Raw genomic sequence first — 23,079 nt, 5'->3', positions numbered from 1 at the left:
AGCTTTCAAATTCAAGATAGGGTGTTTAATAGTTCATTAAAAAGCAAATAGGCTTCTTTTCTGTTCTGCAGAACATCACAGTCCAATAATAACAGCGATCTAAAAAAACCACCTTTTTCATCTGTTTAGTTTAAAATCAGCTGATATTTTCTTTGGTACCTCAGACCTCTCATAGAAATTCATATCCTCAATCCCGCCTGCAAGCAGATGATGTCCAGATGGTAACTGTATAACACTTGAATCATGGAAGCCAAAACCTATTTTTCAGCCGTACTTAGCACTGTAACATTCTGGAAAAGAGCTGAATAATATTATTAAAAAGCACTGATTGCTACTGTCAAGCATTCCAGAGGAAGTCTTAACTTCTTTCCATTGCCTCCTACAAGTCTGTAAGGTGGAGAAAGACAAAGCAAAAAATGTACAGCTTTGATGTTGCAGGGCTGTAACTGAATCAGTAACCCAAAGTTCAAGAGGTCATTGAAAAAAATGAGAGAAAAGAAGGAAAACAAAAGCCTGTTCACATGAAACTCCAATTCCACACTTTCATAATGAGTTCTCAGAACAGCCTTCACATAATTACTGAATTATGAAAAAAATCCAAATTATAATGACAATTTAAAATGTAATAGACTAATTGCAGCTAAAGTAATGACTCCTTAGTATTCATATGGTATATTACCAGAGGACCTTAAATTCACAAATAGGAAGTAATTTTTTCCTAAAGTTGATTTGATTGTTACCCATTAAATTCTTGGGGGTATTTAGGGTGTGATTAAATTATGATTTCCTCCTATGGTCCATGAAAAAAATGGAAAAATGCTCATGATATTATGCATTAGGATGTTCTTATTTATTATTAAAATATTAACTTATGGATTATAAGTGGTGTTTTAAAAGGCTGCTAGTTCATAAATTTAAAAATGTCTATACAATTTTTTTCAAATGATGTCTGCATCAGATCCCATACTCTTTAAACAGACTTCACTATATTTGATAAAGGAAGTCTCAGATTGTTTCTAGATTCTTTATTAATACAAGATTCAGTTTTTGATGTAATGTAAAATTTTATATGCAGAATTTTTCTTATCAAATCCAAGTTAATGTCATTCTTTGAAAAATGAGAATCTAAAAATACTCTGTATTGTCAAATTAGTTACTGTTCTGCAATTTCTAATGCAACTAATGACTTAGAGACACGAAAGAGCTCCATGCATTTCCTTTTGACACAGATAGATAATACTATGTAGTGATGCATCTTATTTGTACTTGGACTATCAGAGAGACTGAGGCTCCACTACACTAGGTCCTGCACCAAAATCACTACGGTATTGGGGGTGATGTCTTTCAGGACAAACTTCCCCAGATTGAGAAGATGCTATGTCTACATTGCTGACTTCACTGTTGTAGATAGATAACTGAGCTAATTTTATATCAATATGGGGAGCAGGATAGCAACAGCAGCATGGAGCTCCATTCAAAGCGATTTATGTTGCTTCATGTGAATGCAGATAGCACTACAACTTGGCGGAAATTAAAATTGTACTTGAGGTGTGAGAGGAGAAAAGTCAGAGAACAAAGTGTGAATCCATCAAAAACAGCCCATGGAAGCATACATACTGTTGCAAAAAAGTATAAACTAAAAAAATGCCTGGCACATGGGAAGGAATGTAATAAACTAAAAGGATTACAAGAACATGTAAACACCAGCAGGGTCTGTATAGCATAGACAGCTATTGAAAGCAACAGCTCCATGAGCAGCTCAGATAAATTCTTTGGAAGATCAATGGATAAAACAGCAGCAGATGAATGAACTGCTAGCTTGAAAACAAACTGAAAATTTATCACTTTTAAGTTGGACACAGATGCACCAATCAGTGTTGTGTCACTGACAAGATTTCTAAAAAAAAAAAAAGAAGCCAGAGCAACTTTGATTATTAATAAACCTGGTACAAGGATAGATAGTAGCTACTGCAACAACAAAAAAATATGCAGGATTCTTTAGTGAGTGGGTAGTTACTAGAGTAACTTCAGATTACTAAAAAAAATCAAGTAATAAAGTCTTGTTGAACATATCTAAAGGCAATGTCACACCATTCTTTTCCAAATTATCTTAATATTGCTGAATTAGCAAAGAAAGATTATCTCAGAGTTTAAAAATTGTACTAAAATTAAAATTCCGAGCAGAAATCCAATGGCCAGGTTGTTACCAGATGCAGTAGTTACACACTACCACTAGTTCAAATCTTAGTTGAGTCACATTCAACTGGGCAAAACTTCTTTCCAAATGATGGCTGCTGCATGAACTCTATAAAATGAACTTAACTAGCATCAGATCCTAGTGGACAATCATCCAAATAAAAAACACTATCACTGCAGTAGACTCTATTATTGGAAGTTTTAGTGAAGAAGCCAAGAACTGGCTGGCCAACAATACTGGATCACATTTTGAGTGAGAAGGTGATACCTCCAGCATAGAGCTGTGACAAATTACAGATCAGTACAATCTCATACCCCAAATCCTGCGTCATTTTGCACATAGAGATATGTCTCTCTCTATCTTTTTTTAGGCAGGCGACCTTAATTTTCCATTCTTTAAATCTTGCACCTCTCTGACTAGAATTATATTCACTTCATTTTTCTAGCAATTCAACAGAAGTGTCTCTTCAGACATCTGTTACATACTGAAGATGTAAAAGCAAATGCATTTTTACATTAGACTGCATTACTAGCTACTCTGCCTTTAGGGATACCTTTAATCTCACATCTGTATTCTAAAGTATGTCATATTATTTTTTCAGTAGCAGCTAAAGTAGATCAGGAGTGATTTAGCATAGTAAATAGTTTACAGCTTCATCACATGGTATACAGCCAGTCAGATAACAGAAGGACTGTACATTTGTGGAATGTTGTTTAATAAGTGCTGCACATACAAAAACATGTCTTTGAAGGACTCCAGGCACAGTCTGTCAAAACTCAGACCAGCATTTTAGCAGATTAAAAGCTTCCACATGTATTTTAAGAAATTGCATTATGGATTTTATGGAGCACTAAGTAATGTGCTTAACACCATTCAGAAGGGAAAGGTATCTTTATCAGTGGTATCTTGCTGGGATGCATGGTTAAAGTAGATATTTTTGGCAATATGTTAAGAAGAAGTGAAAAGTAGTATTTTCATCCTTGGGGAATAGGGTAAAAGTCTGTTACAACTACTAGCATATTTATTTCAGTCTTGTAACAACATGTCCTGTAGGATTCAAGCTATCTTAATGTGCTTTGGCTTATCAGCTACCCCAATGAACTTTTTTCTAATTAAACTGAAATAATTTACCATGTTACATTATGCTTTTTCTTAAGCAAATGTTCTGTGCTCATTGTTTCACTCCTGATACAGAAAATAAGCAGCTTTATGCCCAACAGAAGAATCTCATTTCCAGGAAAGGTTAGTCCAAATGTCTGGACATAAAAGGATGTCTTTTTAGAAATGCACTGTGCAGGTAGCAGCAGTGTTTTGTTACCAAAAAGAATTTGTGAGCTGCTATTTTCTGTGTTCCTGGGTCTCTGATTCTTGGCTTGAGAACAATCAGTCCTTTGTACTCTGTTATTACAATGAGGTAACCAAAGAAAAAGAGTCTTGGTCTGAGACTGTCAGCTGTTACTAATCACTGCTCCATGGCTTGCTGTGAATCCCTGCTTGCTTCTCCCTCCTGCTCTGCTTAGCACACATAAAGAAGATAAATTGCTCCCTAGTTTCCCTTCAAAAAGCATATTGTTTGGCACATTCCAATACTGTGAGCAAAAGATGGAATAATGCGAAGAGTTAAATGGGTATCTAAACAACCCCACAGCAGGGTCCTTCTCAGGCAGATGTGAGTTTCAGGAAACGTACTTTCCTACCAGTTCTCCAAATGTATTCTGTTATCTTGCAACCCCGAAAAGTAAAACAACTACACTTTTCAGAACAGTACAGCATATTCCTGCAAGAGGTTTCCTGCAGTAACACAAATATCACTGACACTCAATAAATGCAGCATCTAAGTGTACCATATTTACATATTTAATTTTATTTGGAGCTGTAATACTTTGGTGTCTAGAAATTATTTAGCAACAACAAGCACAGTCTGGGGAGTTTTACTAAATTTTTCCCTGCCTTCACTGACTGACACTGTCCTAATACAGAGAAGAATTTTAAAGGAAGAAAATCAAGTTATTTGTGCATGTGTAAAAAAGAACCATGGAAGCAAGCAAAGTAAGAAGTGAGCAAGGCTGTGGAATACCCTACCATGAAAATAGTTAGGGTAAAAATAGCAACTGATTTGAACCTCAAGCTCAATACATTTATAACCAAGACTGTATAATATATTTGCCTGCTGTATAAGTATACTATACTTGATGGCCCAGGAAATACTTTCCACCATAGATTGCTGTCATATTTTTTTATAAGATAACAACTAATCTTGGTGCACTGAAACCAAGTTGAGTTTCATAAAGTTAAAGTAATGTTATTCCACTGAAAGAGCATTATCAGTGATGAATGACAACAAAATGGTCTTTCATTCGTGGTTAACTGAAAGGTAAAAATCACTGTAAAGCCACTAGAGATTATTTGGGCCTCTACCATTCACATCAGTCAGTGATGTTCTGACAGTATCTTACCATGGTTTCACAAACATATTCCTTCTAATGACGAAGCTGTGATTAGAACATGTGTTTGCAGCCAGGAGGATGAAGGATGAAAAAACATGGTCAGTTACTAAATATTTTCCCTCAACAAGAGTTAGAAAGGGATGGAGGAAAAAATTTGCAGCTAGCACACATTGCACCTATTTGCTAGCATATTTTTACACTATTTCCATCAAGAAGTATGGGACCAACAGAAAGTACAATGTTCAGTTTGCATCACTTTTGCATGTGCAAAAACTTTCAGAATCACTGAGAGGTATCCAGTGTCCACATTCAGGTATAATTCAAAGCAAGTGTTCTATGAATACCAGAAATAAGTATGTATGGCAAGGTTAGGTTAGCATCCTCCATAAAAGGGGTTTTTTTCATCATATACAACCTTTCTCCTCACTGCGGTGGTGGAGAATCCACAAAGAAAGGCACACCACTTTATTTAAGTGCTTATGTGGACTCTTCTACACGTTGTTAAGTCCCATCTTTCTGTTAAGGTCTGTGATTTCTCTGATTCACTCATGCAGTGAGATTTTTTCTTAAATGTAACAGGAACATCTGTGTATCTTCATAAGGGTACATTTTTATGCTGATTTTTTTTGAAGGCAGTGCTGGTTTGAGTAGCCATGGCCCTCCAGAGCTCTCCTGAGCCCAGGTGCTCTTTCACACACCTTTGTTCTCTCCTTGTCATCAAATGGTGGATGCTGTTTGCTCAGCTATGTGGTGAGAACAGAGCCAGCTTAAAGATAAGCAGGGGAAAGTAAGGAATGCTTAACTTGCTTTAGCTGCCACCAAAGAGCAAAGGATGCAGTTTAACAATACAGCCAACGTGAAGTAATGGCAAATTGCTGACAAAAGGGCTAGTTTTCTGCTCCTGGACATGCTCTCCTTCTGCTTCCCTTGAACAAGTTCTGGTGGTCACATGACACCATTCTGAGATGATTCAGAATGACAAACTGACAGGAAAAACTAACCCTACAAAACCCAAAGTTAATAGTTTTCTGGTGGCAAGGGATGGGGTAGGACTACAAAGCTGTGGGGCAGGTCTAGTTCTTTAGGAAGCACTCTTAGCCATTTAATTAGCTCATTAAATTGCATTACTATATCCCAGCCATCGGTTTCATTAGTCAGCTTGGCTTCATCATGGTCACATAATTTTGGATCAAATTAAATTACTAATTACTAATTTTCCTGTGAGATATTTGTCCAATGTTCTTAATAGGCCTGGAAAAATTATTAAAATATCTAATTTCATTATTTAAATTTCCATATTCAAAAAAGGATAAGTTAAACAGATTTGGAGACAGCTTGTCCCATCAGTTGAGGCAAAAAGGCATACAGAGCTATATTTCAGACATGTATTTTATGTGGCTTCAGGAAGTCATTAGCTGTATTAATTTAATATTAATTAACTTCACCAATGCATATAGTTCTTTGAAAATGTTATTTAGCTTTTTTCTTTGCAATTTTATTCTTTTACTGCTACTGCTATTAAAAATAATAATCTAGAGACTGGACTAATTTTGGACCCGATCTTCTGAAGGCCTCAATTTTCAAAGTTTTAAATATTATTTAACCTTTGTTTTCAGGAAAATAATTAGCAATAAAAAGATGTTAGGTTCATAATGTTTTGTTTTTAAAGACTGAGTCTGAAACATCTAAAGGAAATTTATATAAAACTCTACATTAGCAAGGAAGTGCTGTCAATTCAGTTCTAAATATGTTGAATAAGGAAAGAACTCATAATGATCACAGAAAGCCTCTCTTTTTTTTATTTCCAGTAGTCAATATTTATGAGGACCAGAATGGACAGTTTGTTCTACACACTCATTCAGAATTCATTCATCATTTTATATATTTAAAAACTTCACCATTATGTGTCATGGTTTGACCCCAGCCAGCAACTAAGCACCACCCAGCTGCTCACCCCTCCCCCCTCCCAGTGGGATGGGGAGGAGGATTGGGAAAAAAAAAAAAAAACTCGTGGGTTGAGATAAGAACAGTTTAATAACTAAAGTAAAATAAAATATAATACTAACTAATAATACTAAAAATATAATAATAATAATAATAGTAATGAAAAGGAATATAACAAAAAAAGAGAAATAAAACCCAAGAAAAGACAAGTGATGCACAATGCAATTGCTCACCACCCGCTGACTGATGCCAGAGCAGCGATCCGCCCCTCCCGGCCAACTCCCCCCTGTTTATATACTGGGCATGACGTTCCATGGTATGGAATACCCCTTTGGCTAGTTCGGGTCAGCTGTCCTGGCTCTGCTCCCTCCCAGCTTCTTGCACACCTGCTTGCTGGCAGAGCATGGGAAACTGAAAAGTCCTTGGCTTAAGATAAGCGCTACTTAGCAACAACTAAAACATCAGAGTGTTATCAACAGTATTCTCACACTAAATCCAAAACCCAGCACTGTACCAGCTACTAAGAAGAGAGCTAACTCTATCCCAGCTGAAACCAGGACAATATCCACCCCTTATTCTATACCATTTATGTCATGCCCAAATCCCACACGTTCCAATACACTTCCAATTAATCACCAGCACTATTCCTGTCTTTTAATATATACACACAGATATCATTCCTGCGGTCTATGGGCCATCTCTATCAAGTGTCTGTTCAGTTCATTCAGTCCATGACTTTGAGCTCCATCTGTCATAACAGTCTGTCTGGGCAGGAGGGATGGTGCAAAGTCCGCTCAGTCGGCAGAAGAGGATTGGGCTTCGGTGTGGTGCGGCAGGTGGGTGACATTGGGTGCAGCAGGAGGATGGTGTGTGGTGTCGGATTGTTGCATGCCGAAGTCAGTCCTGGTTCCATCACTACTGCACTTCACTCAGTTTTATCAAAGTTCATTCTTCATTAATCTAAGTAATTCTTACTGTAATACCATTAATATAGCATATAACAATTATAATAATGATGACATACAGTGGCAGGATTATATAGCAACTAACATCATACAATTTAATCTATTGGCTATTCTCACCTAAAATCAAATCCCCTTGAGGCACACATCAGACTTCCCCATCCTTCCGCATCACCCACCAAGTGCACCCAGGCCCTTGAGCAAAAGCAATCCCACGAATGGGTTTGCCTTTGCCTGAGGCAGGAGTAACCCAGACTGTTTTTCCTAGCAAATTTTTTATATGCATTACGGGGACTTTATCCCCTTCTACAGTACATAAAAGTTCTGATTGGGCATGGTCAGCTCGAACTAACCAGGTGGCCTTTGCTAGATGTGTATCCCAATGTTTGAAGGTCCCACCACCCATTGCTCTCAATGTACTCTTTAACAGTCCATTTTATCGCTCGATTTTCCCTGAGGCTGGTGCATGATAGGGGATGTGATATACTGTCGTAGTTTAACCCCAGCCAGCAACTAAGCACCATGCAGCCGCTTCCCCCTCCCCCCTCCAAGTGGGGTGAGGAGGAGGAGGGAAAAAAAAAGTAAAACTCATGGGTTGAGATAAGAACAGTTTAATAACTAAAGTAAAATAAAATATAATACTAACTAATAATACTAAAAATATAATAATAATAATAATAGTAATGAAAAGGAATATAACAAAAAAAGAGAAATAAAACCCAAGAAAAGACAAGTGATGCACAATGCAATTGCTCACCACCCGCTGACCAATGCCCGAGCAGCGATCCGCCCCTCCCGGCCAACTCCCCCCTTTTTATATACTGGGCATGACGTTCCATGGTATGGAATACCCCTTTGGCTAGTTCGGGTCAGCTGCCCCGGCTCTGTTCCCTCCCAGCTTCTTGCACACCTGCTTGCTGGCAGAGCATGGGAAACTGAAAAGTCCTTGGCTTAAGAGAAGCGCTACTTAGCAACAACTAAAACCTCAGAGTGTTATCAACATCATTCTCACACTAAATCCAAAACACAGCACTGTACCAGCTACTAAGAAGAGAGTTAACTCTGCCCCAGTGTCGTGGTTTAACCCCAGTCAGCAACTAAGCACCACACAGCCGCTTCCCCCTTCCCCCTCCCAGTGGGGTGAGGAGGAGGAAAGAGGGGAAAATAAAAAGTAAAACTCGTGGGTTGAGATAAGAACAGTTTAATAACTAAAGTAAAATATAATACTAACAATAGTAATAATGAAATATAATAATAATAATAGTAATGAAAAGGAATATAACAAAAAAGGAGGGGGAGGAAGGAAAAAAAAAAAAACCACCAGTGATGCACAATGCAATTGCTCACCACCCGCTGACTGATGCCCAGTTAGTTCCTGAGCCGCGGTCTGCGCTGCCCAGCCAACTCCCCCCTGTTTATATACTGGGCATGACGTTCCATGGTATGGAATACCCCTTTGGCTAGTTCTGGTCAGCTGCCCCGGCTATGCTCCCTCCCAGCTTCTTGCACACCTGCTTGCTGGCAGAGCATGGGAAACTGAAAAGTCCTTGGCTTAAGATAAGCGCTACTTAGCAACAACTAAAACATCAGAGTGTTATCAACAGTATTCTCACACTAAATCCAAAACCCAGCACTGTACCAGCTACTAAAAAGAAAGTTAACTCTGTCCCAGTCGAAACCAGGACAAATGGCAAGATGGACGTCGTCAGATCCCAATGGATGTGATGATCAACAAAATAGCAGCTATGTCTCCACCGACTAGTAAACAGGAAATGCAAGCTTTCTTAGGGGTTGTGGGTTTTTGGAGAATGCATATTCCAAATTATAGTCTGATTGTAAGCCCTCTCTATCAAGTGACCCGGAAGAAGAACGATTTTAAATGGGGCCCTGAACAACAACAAGCCTTTGAACAGATTAAACGGGAGATAGTTCATGCAGTAGCCCTTGGGCCAGTCCAGGCAGGACCAGATGTTAAAAATGTGCTCTACACCGCAGCCGGGGAGAATGGCCCTACCTGGAGTCTCTGGCAGAAAGCACCTGGGGAGACCCGAGGTCGACCCCTAGGGTTTTGGAGTCGGGGATATCGAGGATCTGAGGCCCGCTATACTCCAACTGAAAAGGAGATATTAGCAGCATATGAAGGAGTTCGAGCTGCCTCAGAAGTGGTTGGTACTGAAACACAGCTCCTGTTGGCACCCCGACTGCCGGTGCTGGGCTGGATGTTCAAAGGGAAGGTCCCTTCTACACATCATGCAACCGATGCTACATGGAGTAAGTGGGTTGCACTGATCACACAATGAAGTCGAATAGGAAACCCCAGTCGCCCAGGAATTCTGGAAGTGATCACGGACTGGCCAGAAGGCAAAGATTTTGGAATATCGCCAGAGGAGGAGGTGACGCGTGCTGAAGAGGCCCCACTGTATAATAAACTGCCAGAAAATGAGAGGCAATATGCCCTGTTCACTGATGGGTCCTGTCGCATTGTAGGAAAGCATCGGAGGTGGAAGGCGGCTGTATGGAGTCCTATAGGACAAGTTGCAGAAACTGCAGAAGGAGAAGGTGAATCGAGTCAGTTTGCAGAGGTGAAAGCCATCCAGCTGGCTTTAGACATTGCTGAACGAGAAAAAATGGCCAATACTTTATCTCTATACTGACTCATGGATGGTGGCAAATGCTCTGTGGGGGTGGTTGCAGCAATGGAAGCGGAGTAACTGGCAACGCAGAGGTAAACCCATCTGGGCTGCCCCATTGTGGCAAGATATTGCTGCCCGGCTAGAGAACCTGGTTGTGAAAGTACGTCATGTAGATGCCCACGTACCTAAGAGCCGGGCCACTGAAGAACATCAAAAGAACCAGCAGGTGGATCAGGCTGCTAAGATTGAAGTAGCTCAGGTAGATCTGGATTGGCAGCATAAGGGTGAATTATTCATGGCTCGGTGGTCCCATGATACCTCAGGCCATCAGGGAAGAGACGCAACATATAGATGGGCTCGCAATCGAGGGGTGGACCTGACCATGGACACTATCGCACAGGTCATCCATGAATGTGAAACATGTGCTGCAATTAAGCAAGCCAAGCACTTAAAGCCTCTTTGGTATGGAGGACGATGGCCGAAATACAAATATGGGGAGGCCTGGCAGATTGACTATATCACACTCCCACAAACCCGCCAAGGCAAGCGCCATGTGCTTACAATGGTGGAAGCAACCACCGGCTGGCTGGAAACATATCCCGTGCCCCATGCCACTGCCCGGAACACTATCCTGGGCCTTGAAAAGCAAGTCTTATGGTGACATGGAACACCAGAAAGAATTGAGTAAGACAATGGGACTCATTTCCAAAACAATCTCATAGACACCTGGGCCAAAGATCATGGCATTGAGTGAGTGTATGTCCTGGTTTCGGCTGGGACAGAGTTAACTTTCTTTTTAGTAGCTGGTACAGTGCTGGGTTTTGGATTTAGTGTGAGAATGATGTTGATAACACTCTCATGTTTTAGTTGTTGCTAAGGAGCGCTTATCTTCAGCCAAGGACTTTTCAGTTTCCCATGCTCTGCCAGCAAGCAGGTGTGCAAGAAGCTGGGAGGGAGCATAGCTGGGGCAGCTGACCCGAACTAGCCAAAGGGGTATTCCATACCATGGAACGTCATGCCCAGTATATAAACAGGGGGGAGTTGGCTGGGCGGCGCCGATCGTGGCTCGGGAACTAACTGGGCATCAGTCAGCGGGTGGTGAGCAATTGCATTGTGCATCACTGGTGTTTTTTTTTTTTTCCCTTCCTCCCCCTCCTTTTTTGTTATATTCCTTTTCATTACTATTATATTATTATATTTCATTATTACTATTGTTAGTATTATATTTTACTTTAGTTATTAAACTGTTCTTATCTCAACCCACGAGTTTTACTTTTTATTTTCCCCTCTTTCCTCCTCCTCACCCCACTGGGAGGGGGAAGGGGGAAGCGGCTGCGTGGTGCTTAGTTGCTGACTGGGGTTAAACCACGACACAATTTTATTCCTAAAAACTGAATCTCCTGTGCGGGTCCCTTCACCTTACTCTGTGTTATGGCAAAACCGGCCTTCAGAAGGATTTGGATTATTTTCTCCCCTTTCTCAAAAACTTCTTCTGCTGTGTTGCCCCATACAATGATGTCATCAATGTACTGCAGGTGTTCTGGAGCTCCACCTTTTTCCAGTGCAGTCTGGATTAGTCCATGGCAAATGGTGGGGCTGTGTTTCCACCCCTGGGGCAGTCGATTCCAGGTGTACTGGACGCCCCTCCAAGTGAAAGCAAACTGTGGCCGGCACTCTGCTGCCAAAGGGATTGAGAAAAATGCATTAGCAATATCACTTGTGGCATACCACTTGGCTGCTTTTGACTCCAGTTCATATTGAAGTTCTAGCATGTCTGGCACAGCAGCACTCAGCAGCGGTGTGACTTCATTCAGGCCACGATAGTCTACTGTTAGTCTCCATTCTCCATTAGACTTTCGCACTGGCCATATGGGGCTGTTAAAGGGTGAGCGAGTCCTGCTGATCACTCCTTGGCTCTCCAGTCGCTGAATCAGCGTATGGATGGGAATCAGGGAGTCTCGGTTGGTGCGAGATTGCCGCCGGTGCACCCTTGTGGTAGCGATCGGCACCTGTTGTTCTTTGACCCTCAGCAACCCCACAACCGAAGGGTCCTCAGAGAGACCGGGCAAGGTGGACAACTGTTCAATTCCCTCTGTCTCCAAGGCAGCTATACCAAAGGCCCACCGGTACCCCTTTGGGTCCTTGAAATACCCTCTCCTGAGATAGTCTATGCCAAGGATGCATGGGGCCTCTGGGCCAGTCACAATGGGGTGTTTCTGCCACTCATTCCCAGTGAGGCTTATTTCAGCCTCCAATACAGTTAGCTGTTGAGATCCCCCTGTCACCCCAGAGATACAGATGGGTTCTGCCCCTTTATAGCTTGATGGCATTAGAGTACACTGTGCACCGGTATCCACTAGAGCCTTATACTCCTGTGGGTCTGATGTGCCAGGCCATCGAATCCACACAGTCCAATAAACCCAGTTGTCCCTCTCCTCCGCCTGGCTGGAGGCAGGGCCCCTCTAGTCCCAGTCATAGGATTCTCCACTCACTTTCTGTAAAAATGGATTAGAATTCCTTCTCATAGGATCAGGAGTAAGATCAGCCCTTCCACTCTGTCTGCCACACTACTCACACAGCTCACCGGAGGCTGACGCAACCATTTTCCTGGAAGAATCCTCATTTGTGGTTGTTTTTCCTTGCAATTCACGTACCCATGCATCTAGGACCGAGGTAGGTTTTCCATCCCACTTCTTCATGTCCTCTCCGTGCTCACACAGGTAGGACCACAGGGTACCCCATGGTGTGTACCTTCTCTCTCCTCTCTCTTGCCCAGAAGAATACCTTCTCCTAATAGCTGAGATTATATTGGTCCATATAGGTGGGCGGCCAAACTTATCCTCAAATCACTGGAACTCTCGGGACCATTTCTCGGCTAGTATGTCTGGCAGTTTCTCCACAGCCGCGATGAGGGAGGAAGAGAGACTTTCTTCATGTTGCCAGAGTTGGCCAGCCAATTCATCTACTGTTGGTCCCTCTTCATCTTTCCAGTCCATTACTGCCAATGCATTGGCATACGACGATGGTGCACTCCGTGTAAACTTCCACCACATGGGTCGTGTGCAGTGGACTTCATCTGGATCTGTGGGTAACCGCCCATCGTCTGGGTCATAATAAACCATCTTCCGCATGGCTAATTCCCTCAGGTACTGGATACCTCTCTCCATGGTGGTCCACTTGCCTGGGTGACATACAACATCTTCCTTGAAGGGGTACCTTTCCTTCACACTTGACAGAAGTCGCCTCCAGAGGCTGAGGGCTTGTGTCTTTTTCCCAATTGCCTTGTCAATGCCCCCTTCCCTAGAAAGGGATCCCAGCTGCTTGGCTTCCTTACTCTCTAATTCCAAGCTACTTGCCCCATTATCCCAGCATCGGAGCAGCCAGGTGATAATGTGCTCGCCTGGATGACGGCTGAAGTCTTTTTGCATATCTCACAGCTCACTTGGGGATAGGGATCGGGTGATTATCTCTGGTTCTGCCTCTTCCTCCTGTTCTCGTGATGACCCTGCTTCACCTTCATCCTTCGCTAAGCGAGCTGGTTTTTTGTATATTTCTTCTTCTGTATAGGGGCGATTGATATTGGCACCGGTTGATTCTCTAGTTCAGCTGCATCACCCATCGCCAAGGTCTGAGTAGCTACAGTGCTTATCGCCGGGGTGTGAGTAGCCACAGTTGTGGGGACTGGAGTAGCCACAGCGCCTGTCATTGTGGTTTAAGTAGCCACAGTACTTGTTGTGGGAATTAGAATAGCTGCAGTGCCTGTTGCCAGGCTTTGAGTAGCCATAGCACTTGTCACCAGGGTTTGAGTAGCCGCAGTGCTTGTCATAGGGATTAGAGTAGCTGCAGTGCCTGTCGCCAGGGTTTGAGTAGCTGCAGTGCCTGTTGTCACGGTTTGAGTAGCCGCAGTGCTTGTCGTAGGGGTTGGAGTAGCTGCAGTGCTTGTCGCCGGCGTCTGAGTAGCCGCAGAACCTGTCGCGGGAGTTGATCTCTGGGTGGTATTTTTAAATAGTTGTTTAACCCTAGACAAGATCTGAATCACATTCAGGAACAGGCTGGTTCCTAGCAATAGGACCATGCTGAGTTCAACATCCCAAGGACATTCAAAATTTACCAACTCCTTCAATGCTATTGTAATTAACCTGGCAGAGAAAGGGAAGATGTGGGAAGATGTCTCCCCAATAGGTTGGCTCTCCGATGAGAAAAGGTACAAGGTGTAATTATTAATAGTTTCCCATAGATGGCTCCCGAAGTACAGAGGTGACAACAATGCTGAGTACAAACACCCAATTAGTTTCACGACCTGCACTTCTATAGTTTCATAAGCCAGTGTTACGAACAACAACATGATAACTCTAGCTCGGTTCCCATAGGTGATAAACAGCACAACAGGGAGCATATACTGCAAGTAAGGTATTACATAATGCAACTTTAAGAACAAGCGCACCAACTTTAAGAGCAAAAGAATCCACATTGTGACCAGTAACTATCAAACCAATACAATGAATACTTATAACAAATTTGTTTTAACACACTCTGATCAGATCTGTCGTTATCTCAACCCTTTGTGCCCCACATTGGGTGCCAAAAAGGACTGTCGTGATTTGACCCCAGCCAGCAACTCAGCACCGCGCAGCCGCTCACCCCTCCCCCCTCCCAGTGGGATGGGGAGGAGGATCGGGAAAAAAAAAGTGAAACTCGTGGGTTGAGATAAGAACAGTTTAATAACTAAAGTAAAATAAAATACACTACTAACTAAGAATAATAAAAATATAATAATAATAATTGTAATGAAAAGGAATATAACAAAAAAAAAAGAAATAACACCCAAGAAAAGACAAGTGATGCACAATGCAATTGCTCACCACCCGCTGACTGATGCCCGAGCAGTGATCCGCCCCTCCCGGCCAACTCCCCCCTGTTTATATACTGAGCATGACGTTCCATGGTATGGAATACCCCTTTGGCTAGTTCAGGTCAGCTGCCCCAGCTATGCTCCCTCCCAGCTTCTTGCACACCTGCTTGCTGGCAGAGCATGGGAAACTGAAAAGTCCTTGGCTTAAGATAAGCGCTCCTTAGCAACAACTAAAACATCAGGGTGTTATCATCAACATCATTCTCACACTAAATCCAAAACCCAGCACTGTACCAGCTACTAAGAAGAGAATTAACTCTATCCCAGCTGAAACCAGGACATTATGTACCAAAAGTAATTTTAAAGAAACCAAAAGTTAAAAATATTGCGGGCAAAATGTTAGATTCTCTTTATCAAAACACAAGAATTTTATTATAGGAAAGCAAACACATAAACTTCTTATTTTTTCCAAAAGTTTTTAAAGGGCAGCAAAAAGCTTGCTTAAACAGGGACTTCTCACCTGAAAAGCAGTAGCTGAGCATTTTAATTTTTTCAAACTGAAATTATAGACATGCATATATGTATATGCTCACATGCACATCCCCTCCCCGCAGTGACAGAGCCTTGCTTGCTCCGACAAATGATAAAATCACTGAAGGTACTAGGATCAGTCCTAAGTAGTGACTGTTTTTTTTAGGAAAAGCAAAATAAAATGAATCTTGCTACTTGCCCAGTTCTTCAGTGGCATAGTACTTACTGTTGGGACTATTTGAGGTCAGTGAGTGTAAAGAAAAACATCCCATTTAAAAACTGCTAGTTATGGGCCCTGATTTGGCAAACCACATTAGTTAGTGATTAATATTAAGGACAAATTTAAGTCCAAGAATGCTTTTCTGACTAGGGATTTACACGCAGAAAGAGGTCCTCAGTCATACCAGCTGCTGACTGATTATCATTGTTGTAAATGTGCATATTCCTTCTAATTATGTAAATATGTATATCCCTTCTTTTAAAAAAAAAAAACACAGGCAGAAACTCTTAGGTACTGTAACAGGAAAAGTAGATATATGCTTAAACTCAAATCTCAGACTTAAATAGCTCATAACTTATGTCTTGAGGACATTAGGCTGTTCTGCAAGAAATCAGTTGATGCAGTTGCACTAATTAAATGGAGAAAGTGTTCTGAAGTTGTAGGACTTTTTAGCATAGGCTCTGCTTTTTGGCTTTTACAGTAATTCCGTGGAATTTATTTTTGAACAAGCAGATCCAAGCTATTATTGGCTTAAATGTTATCTAAAGAGAATATGCTCAGTGTATTTTATCTTTGATCTTACTGAGGAGTATCATCCCTCTGCGTTAGTGTGCCCTAGTATAATCCAAGATTACACATAGACTATGTACAGCATGCTTACAATGTTGAGAAAATTAAAAACAATAGAAGCAACTCTGGATTTATAAATTCTAGAATTCTGTATAATCTAGAATCATAAGTACAGTAAATATATATATATAATTGGCACAAAACCAGTAATAGTATAGTAGGTATTCAAGAAAGTTGCTGCATGTTTAGTTCATGCTAATTTGCAGAACCATGATCAAGTCAGGTGAACAATCGGAACTATCAGATTAACAATTCAGCATTTTTAGCAAATTGTCTTAACTAGATTTTTTCTCCTTTTCCCTGCATCCTTTCTCTCTCTTTCTCCTTCTCTTACAATACCCTACTTGCTTGCTTGCTGCCTTTCCTGCATCCTAAAATATTTTCATTTCTTCTCTAACATCTTTGTTAAAGAACAACATAGTGCTTTGCTTTTTGTCCTGACACTCTGGAGAACTCCTTGTCATGTCTTTATTTCACCCACAGTGTGACTGATTCCTCACTTATTTCTCAAGAGTGAAAGAGTAGGTGAAGGGAGAGAACGGGGTAAGGGCTTGGGTTTGTTTTCAGTTTTACAGACTTATGCCTGCCCCCTTCTTTCTTCCCTTCCTTCCCTCCCTCCCCAGCAATACATAAAAAAATCATTCCCATTCATATTGTGTGCTCACACACACTGGGAGAAATTACAGGCGCTCTGTTCGGGGTTGCCTTGACAACTTCAAGGCTTCCATTTGCATGGGGACCGGTGGCACAGCAAAGTTTCCCAGGCTCCCTGGGGAAAGGGAGGGGAGGGGAAGAGAGGAGGCAGAGGTGCTGGAGCCAGAAGCTGTGTGGAGGAGAGAGCAGCGAGCAGGATGAAAGGGGCACATACATCTCCCGCGGGACAATGGGAGTTTTGCTGGCTGGCTGTGAAAGGACACACTGAGGATACAATGGTCTGTGATACATGAAAGCTTCCAGACCCTGACATGAAACCCTTCCAGAGACCCATTCAGCTCTAAGAAATCTTGTCAACATCTTAAAATGTAAAGAAAACAAACCCCTTCATTTTCTCATGTTTTAAAAACAGATTTTAAATATTTTTTCGATAATTCTTGTTGTTGGTATGCTGGAAGCTTTTGCAGTTTCAGCCCTGGAAGATACTGAGTGTCCCTCTTGTGAATTCCCTGAGTTCCCATTAATGTCAGTGGGAGGGAAGGCTGCCCAGCAGCTCCCCAGTAAGGGCTCTCTGAGGTGAGAACTTGCTTCCTCCTCATATAGCTTTTGTTCATACTTACGCCTGTCATCCCTCTGCTTTGAATGCTTACTGCTATACATGCCACGAGCAGAGCTCAAGAAGAGAGGAATTGCTGTCCCCTACTTTCAAGCTGAGAAGTCATTTATATGATAAGCAAGAGCAGAAATGAGACTGAGCAACCTAAAATAAGGGGCTGTGTAGTCACAGCCAGAGTGCATAATAGGAAATCAAGCTCTAAAGCAGCTTATAAAGAAAAGAGCATGACTCTTGCTCCCTGACATATCACTTGCACACAGTTCACCACTCAATCCCAAAATCAGTCCAAGAAAGAAATAGGATCACAAGCTCCAATCCTTCAACACAGCAATCTTTAGTGGTAAGGTATGCCCTACACTGACTCCTAGTGATTTTTGGAGTGTAGGAGACTCAACCTAGTATCAAGTGTGGCGTACAAAGAAAATTAGGCTTGGTTAAAGCAGTAAGAACATATGCCTGCGAACCCTCTAGACTGAGTGCTCAGCATCTGGTCCTGAATCTATTACCTGGCAAGGGCAGGATACTGGGAACTGACTGATTTAACATCTGTGCATTTCCAAATCTTCTCACCAAACTATATAGGTTAAATTTACCTTTTCATGCTCAGGATGTAAACCAAGTGTAAAGTTGGTCTTAGCTAAAATGAAAAACTACACAGCCCATTGCTGCTACTTTAGAAATAGCAAGTAAGAACATAAAACAGCAATTAAAATATATAAAGACAAAGTTGACAGGACTAGTATGCATGCATTCATTTTTCACTTTTTAAATTACACTTCTTTTTAAGTTATATACTGATACTTTAAAAATAAAATTTGTAACAAATGCTGTCTGAAATAAACATTGTACAACTCAGTAGAAGCTCTGAAAGACTCCAACAATTCTTAACTTTATTTTTATGCATTGGTTAATTATATTTGCATTATTTTGCATTTGCATTATTTTGAGGACTCTAAAAAACCAAGCAATACTCCATCCGCTGACAAGACTGGCTATAGGATTTACTTCTTGTTTGTAAAAATAACTATTTATTACTTGGTAGCATTTACCATTTTCCTCACAGAATTTCAAAACATAAATGTAAACTTACCACAAGCATTATCATCCAGTTTTACTGATGGAAAAGCTGAGCAGAGAAATGAAGGATCAAGTGCTTCAAATGTTGGATTTCCATTTTCAGTTTCTTCCTGTGCCTGTAACACTTTGTTCTTCCACTACAATGGCACATATAAATCAAGTAATTCAGGGTGCAAATCTAGTAATCACCCTTTGCAATTCATTTTGTGGGTACAAATCTTACTGGCTCTAATTGCTTCTGCCGAAAGGACAGGCAAGCCCTAGCTGAAATGAAAGGGTAAGTATGAAGCATGCGATTGGTTTTATACTTTGAAGATTTGATCAGAGCCTGGAACACAGCCTTGATCTCAGTTACATCAGTGACTATCTAGAGTAGTTTCACTGTAACTCTAGTAGCACATATTTCCTCCTTTAGAAGATAGACAGAAGTATGATATATCCACAATGATAAGCATTTTGAGAAAATATTTAGTTTTGCCAGGCCATGACTCTAGTTTTATGTTTCCATATTATTTATATTCACACAGTCCTTTTGCCTTATTTTAAATGCTTTCTCCTCTAAGTACCCAGAACAGAAGATAGGCAACTTTCATTATCTTCTATACATTCAAAGATGGCATCTAGATAAATATGTGGGCAGTCCACAAAAGTTTGGATTAGATAGTGCCATATAGAGGTACATAGGAGGAGATAATAAAGCAGAGATCTTTTCCTGACCTCTTTCTTCATTCTGCACTTTGAAAGCATGATTCCAACAAGAAACACCAGCACTGTTTTGAGACAGATGGTGTAGCCCTCCAGATGAAGTATGGGGAAGTTATAGACTACTTAAAATTTTAAGGAGAAGGAGCAAAGGGGCATTTTAAGGAGAGGAACGCTAATTGCACCTGTTTGGAAAGAGAAAGAGCATTTCCATTTCTGACAGTCCTCATGAGACACTCCTTCTCAGAAATTCAGAGCTCTTTCCCTGGCAGAACTACACCTTCATTTAAAAAACACAATGCAGCCCTGTTGGTGCAATCTCATGAACAAATACTTTAGCAGATGCCATACTGAGCATCCTAGTATTCATATTAGATCAGATGCATTAAGACGAGCCAAGAATTAGGAATAATGATGTCGCAAGTTTTGCAAAGCTTATAAAAGATTCTAAATGCTTATTCATACAATAGTAAGGATTTTCTGAAACAAGCTAACAGCATTTAATCTATTTTAAACTCCCATGGCTTGGGACAGAGGTAAACTCAGGTCATTCCATTAGGGATTGAAGAAAACTCTTCGTACACATTAATTGTAGCAAACATTATCAACATTACTTGAGGGTACTCTGTTTTCTTTCTTACCATTACAAATTCGGTGCAGCACATTTCTAAGGTACATTTTTCAGACTATGGTAACTATGCTAATCAAAACCCATGAATTGGCTCACTGGAATATAGGGAGTGCCACACTGCATCAGATCAATAATCTTTGCTTTTAACAAGTGTTAACAAAGCACAGAAAGCTGTAACTCTTGTAATAGAAAATTATGTAATAACAAGCATTAGGGGTGGGATGGGAAGACAGTGGCAGTACAAGCTGCAAAAGAGGGCCAACTTACCTTGGGTAGCTTTAAATGTACTGGTCATCAAAACTCTTCCCACAAAACCATTTTCATCATGCTGAGTTTATAGTCTTTACTCACAACTGTATGAGGTGAATGTCCTTGTGCTTAAATTTACTAGGAATTGCTGCCCTGGATAGTAAAGCATCAGGGAAGATGGGAGTCCGAGCAGTAGTCTACTACATGAGTACTACGATCGTTGCTGTACTGATTGGTATAATCATTGTGGTCATCATCCACCCTGGGAAAGGTACTAAAGAAAACATGCACAGAGAAGGCAAAATCGTGCAAGTGACAGCAGCAGATGCCTTTCTTGATTTAATCAGGTATGGCTATGATATTGCACATTTTCTGTACCAATAACAACAACAGTGATATTTAGATTCACACAAGAAGGATAGTAGAGAATTTTAGACAGTGAATGCCTAAATTAGCCAAATTTCTTACCAATATCTCTAACCCCTACAACACTACAAAAGAATACATGGACTTATTTTCAAATCAGGCTGTTGCAAGGGAAGAAACTGCTTTTAATATTCAAAGAAAGAAAGAAAGATTCTTTCTTTCACACATGAAAGAAAGACTTCTGCTATCTGCATGGGTCTTTTCCCCTCCTTCCATAGCACAATCCTTATTACCAAATTCCTCTGCTTTCCCTTACTTCCAAGTTTCAACAGTTTTATCACTTCACTTGAATCCCTGATTTAGCTATTAATCTTAATTTTGAATTGTAACCACCAGTCTGGGTGCATCTATTCAACCTTGTTAAATTGTATGGATGGGAAATAAATTCCAGGAACAGGCAAGTAAAATGCTTGAAATAGAGGGGCACAAATATAAAATCTTGTTTTCTCCTTGCTCAGAGACTCTGCAGTGCCTCTTTTATAGAGCTAATATGTCACAAATGTATTCCAGGGAGTAGGGAAGCTGAGGTTTTAAACTCGGGAGCTTTTCCACAGGTAAAGCCACCAAAATTTTGTGTTCCACTAACCCATTTGGACAAGCCAGAGACATGGAGAAAGGCCTCCAAGAGTCATGCTGCCAGGAAGGGGGACTTCAGAAAGACCCATGAAGAGGTTTGCACTCAGATTCCTCAAGATTTATTCAGTTAGGGTGCTTCTAATTCCCTCAGAAATGTCACCATTCTGGAAAGCAAACAAGCAAATCCTCATATGTAACAAGTATACACACACATATATATTTATATGTGTATGTGTTATTATTAAAGAATATTCAAACTTCAGAAATATTTATTTCTTAATCACGACAAGACTCTAAATTGAGTGATGTCATGATGTACTAGGCTATGTGACTGCAAAATTTGTTTGAGATGTAGAAATGCATTAAATATTAATAACTTCTTTATTCATCTAGATTCAGACAGCATTAATAAATACAAAATTAAAAGTCAACACTGACCCACAGAGCTTTGTTCATTTGGTAATTTAGCTAATATTCTGCTCCATAACCAGACCTGCTATACAATACTGGATACAGAGATTGCAATTGACAGGATCTATCCAACCCTACTACATTTCATCCTGATAAAGCTAATCAGGCCAATGCTATATGCAAAGCTTTACTCACTGTATACACAATTACATATTGGTGTTAGGATTCCTTTGAAAATTAGCTGGTCAATTCTTTTATTAGCTGTGCCACTACTTAAGGTATTACTAGAGTCTTATTACTTCTCATGTTATTTCCTTTCTTTTTCACAGAAATATGTTCCCTCCAAATCTGGTGGAAGCTTGCTTTAAACAGGTAAAAATGTTTTGTTATTTCCAACTAAAACATATAATAAAGTAAAAAATTTAAATGTAATAGTATTTTCTTTAGAAATATCATGTACTTGTACTTACAGCAGAAACAAATCTTATGTATCCTGCCAGCTGTCACCAAAAAAACCCCAACCAAATCTGTGCTTTGTTTTCAATCATATTGTCTCAGTATTTGCTATGAGAAGTGAAGAAAACACACCTGGCACAGCAAATCAAAAAATAAGTTTTTTCAAAATGTCAAATTCATAAGTCCACAGCAAGCTTCACTGAAGTCAATATAGAATTTACTTTTCAAAAACAGTGTTATGTTAAATTGGGAGATACTGAGATATGTACCATCTGTACAAAGACTGGAAGATGTTCAAGAATGTCATGTGGGGAAATGTGCATAGGTTAGAAACTGAGGCAACAATTTTGTGGACATCAATAACAAAATCAAACTAGGGGACTTCCTGTCACCTATGGTAGGAGTGCACAGGAATGTTCTTTCTATGTTGCTTCCCAAATTCCTCTATCATTAGCCTGGTCTTAACCTTGACTGTTCTACAGAGAAAATAATAGTAACTAGTTACATTCCTCCTTTAAAAAGAGAACATGATAGTTTCAGTGAAACCTATAATGTGTATTGCCATAATCTAATTGCTTCATATTGACCCCACAGACAATCTTGAACTGATATTATTTACCAGTTATTGCTGTAGCAATTAAAAAAAGCTGGAATGTGGAGGTCAAGAAGCAAGAGGATAAAGTAGAAACTTTCCAAAGTCCAGCTGAGTTACATCTTGCAGAAGAATTGAAAAGAAACAGTAACATTTTCTTTAGTTACATAAACAGAAACCAACAAAAAGCAATGACTTTCTAGATTAAAGATTTGGTCGAGATTAAAGATAAACTAGTCCCAGGTGCAAAAACAACAAATGCTATGCCTCTGT

The 23,079-nt window shown here is 40.5% G+C and overlaps 1 protein-coding gene across 4 annotated transcripts in view; it reads left to right on the top strand.

The window, feature by feature from the left end:
• The window catches only part of LOC127029278 (excitatory amino acid transporter 1-like), an 83,291-nt gene that overhangs the window by 46,412 nt on the left and 13,800 nt on the right, over positions 1–23,079 (top strand). For 3 of the 4 annotated variants that reach the window (XM_050914846.1, XM_050914845.1, XM_050914844.1), the window contains 2 exons: positions 20,488–20,692; positions 22,088–22,130. In XM_050914846.1, the coding sequence (XP_050770803.1) occupies positions 20,488–20,692; positions 22,088–22,130 (248 nt within the window). The remainder of the gene's footprint in view (positions 1–20,487; positions 20,693–22,087; positions 22,131–23,079) is intronic. The other variant, XM_050914847.1, reaches the window with a different exon arrangement.

Source organism: Gymnogyps californianus, unplaced genomic scaffold (genome assembly GCF_018139145.2).
Source record: "Gymnogyps californianus isolate 813 unplaced genomic scaffold, ASM1813914v2 HiC_scaffold_92, whole genome shotgun sequence".
Taxonomy (NCBI): Eukaryota; Metazoa; Chordata; class Aves; order Accipitriformes; family Cathartidae; genus Gymnogyps; species Gymnogyps californianus.
Note: the sequence above shows the minus strand (reverse complement) of the source record. Positions and strands in the feature narration are given on the sequence as shown.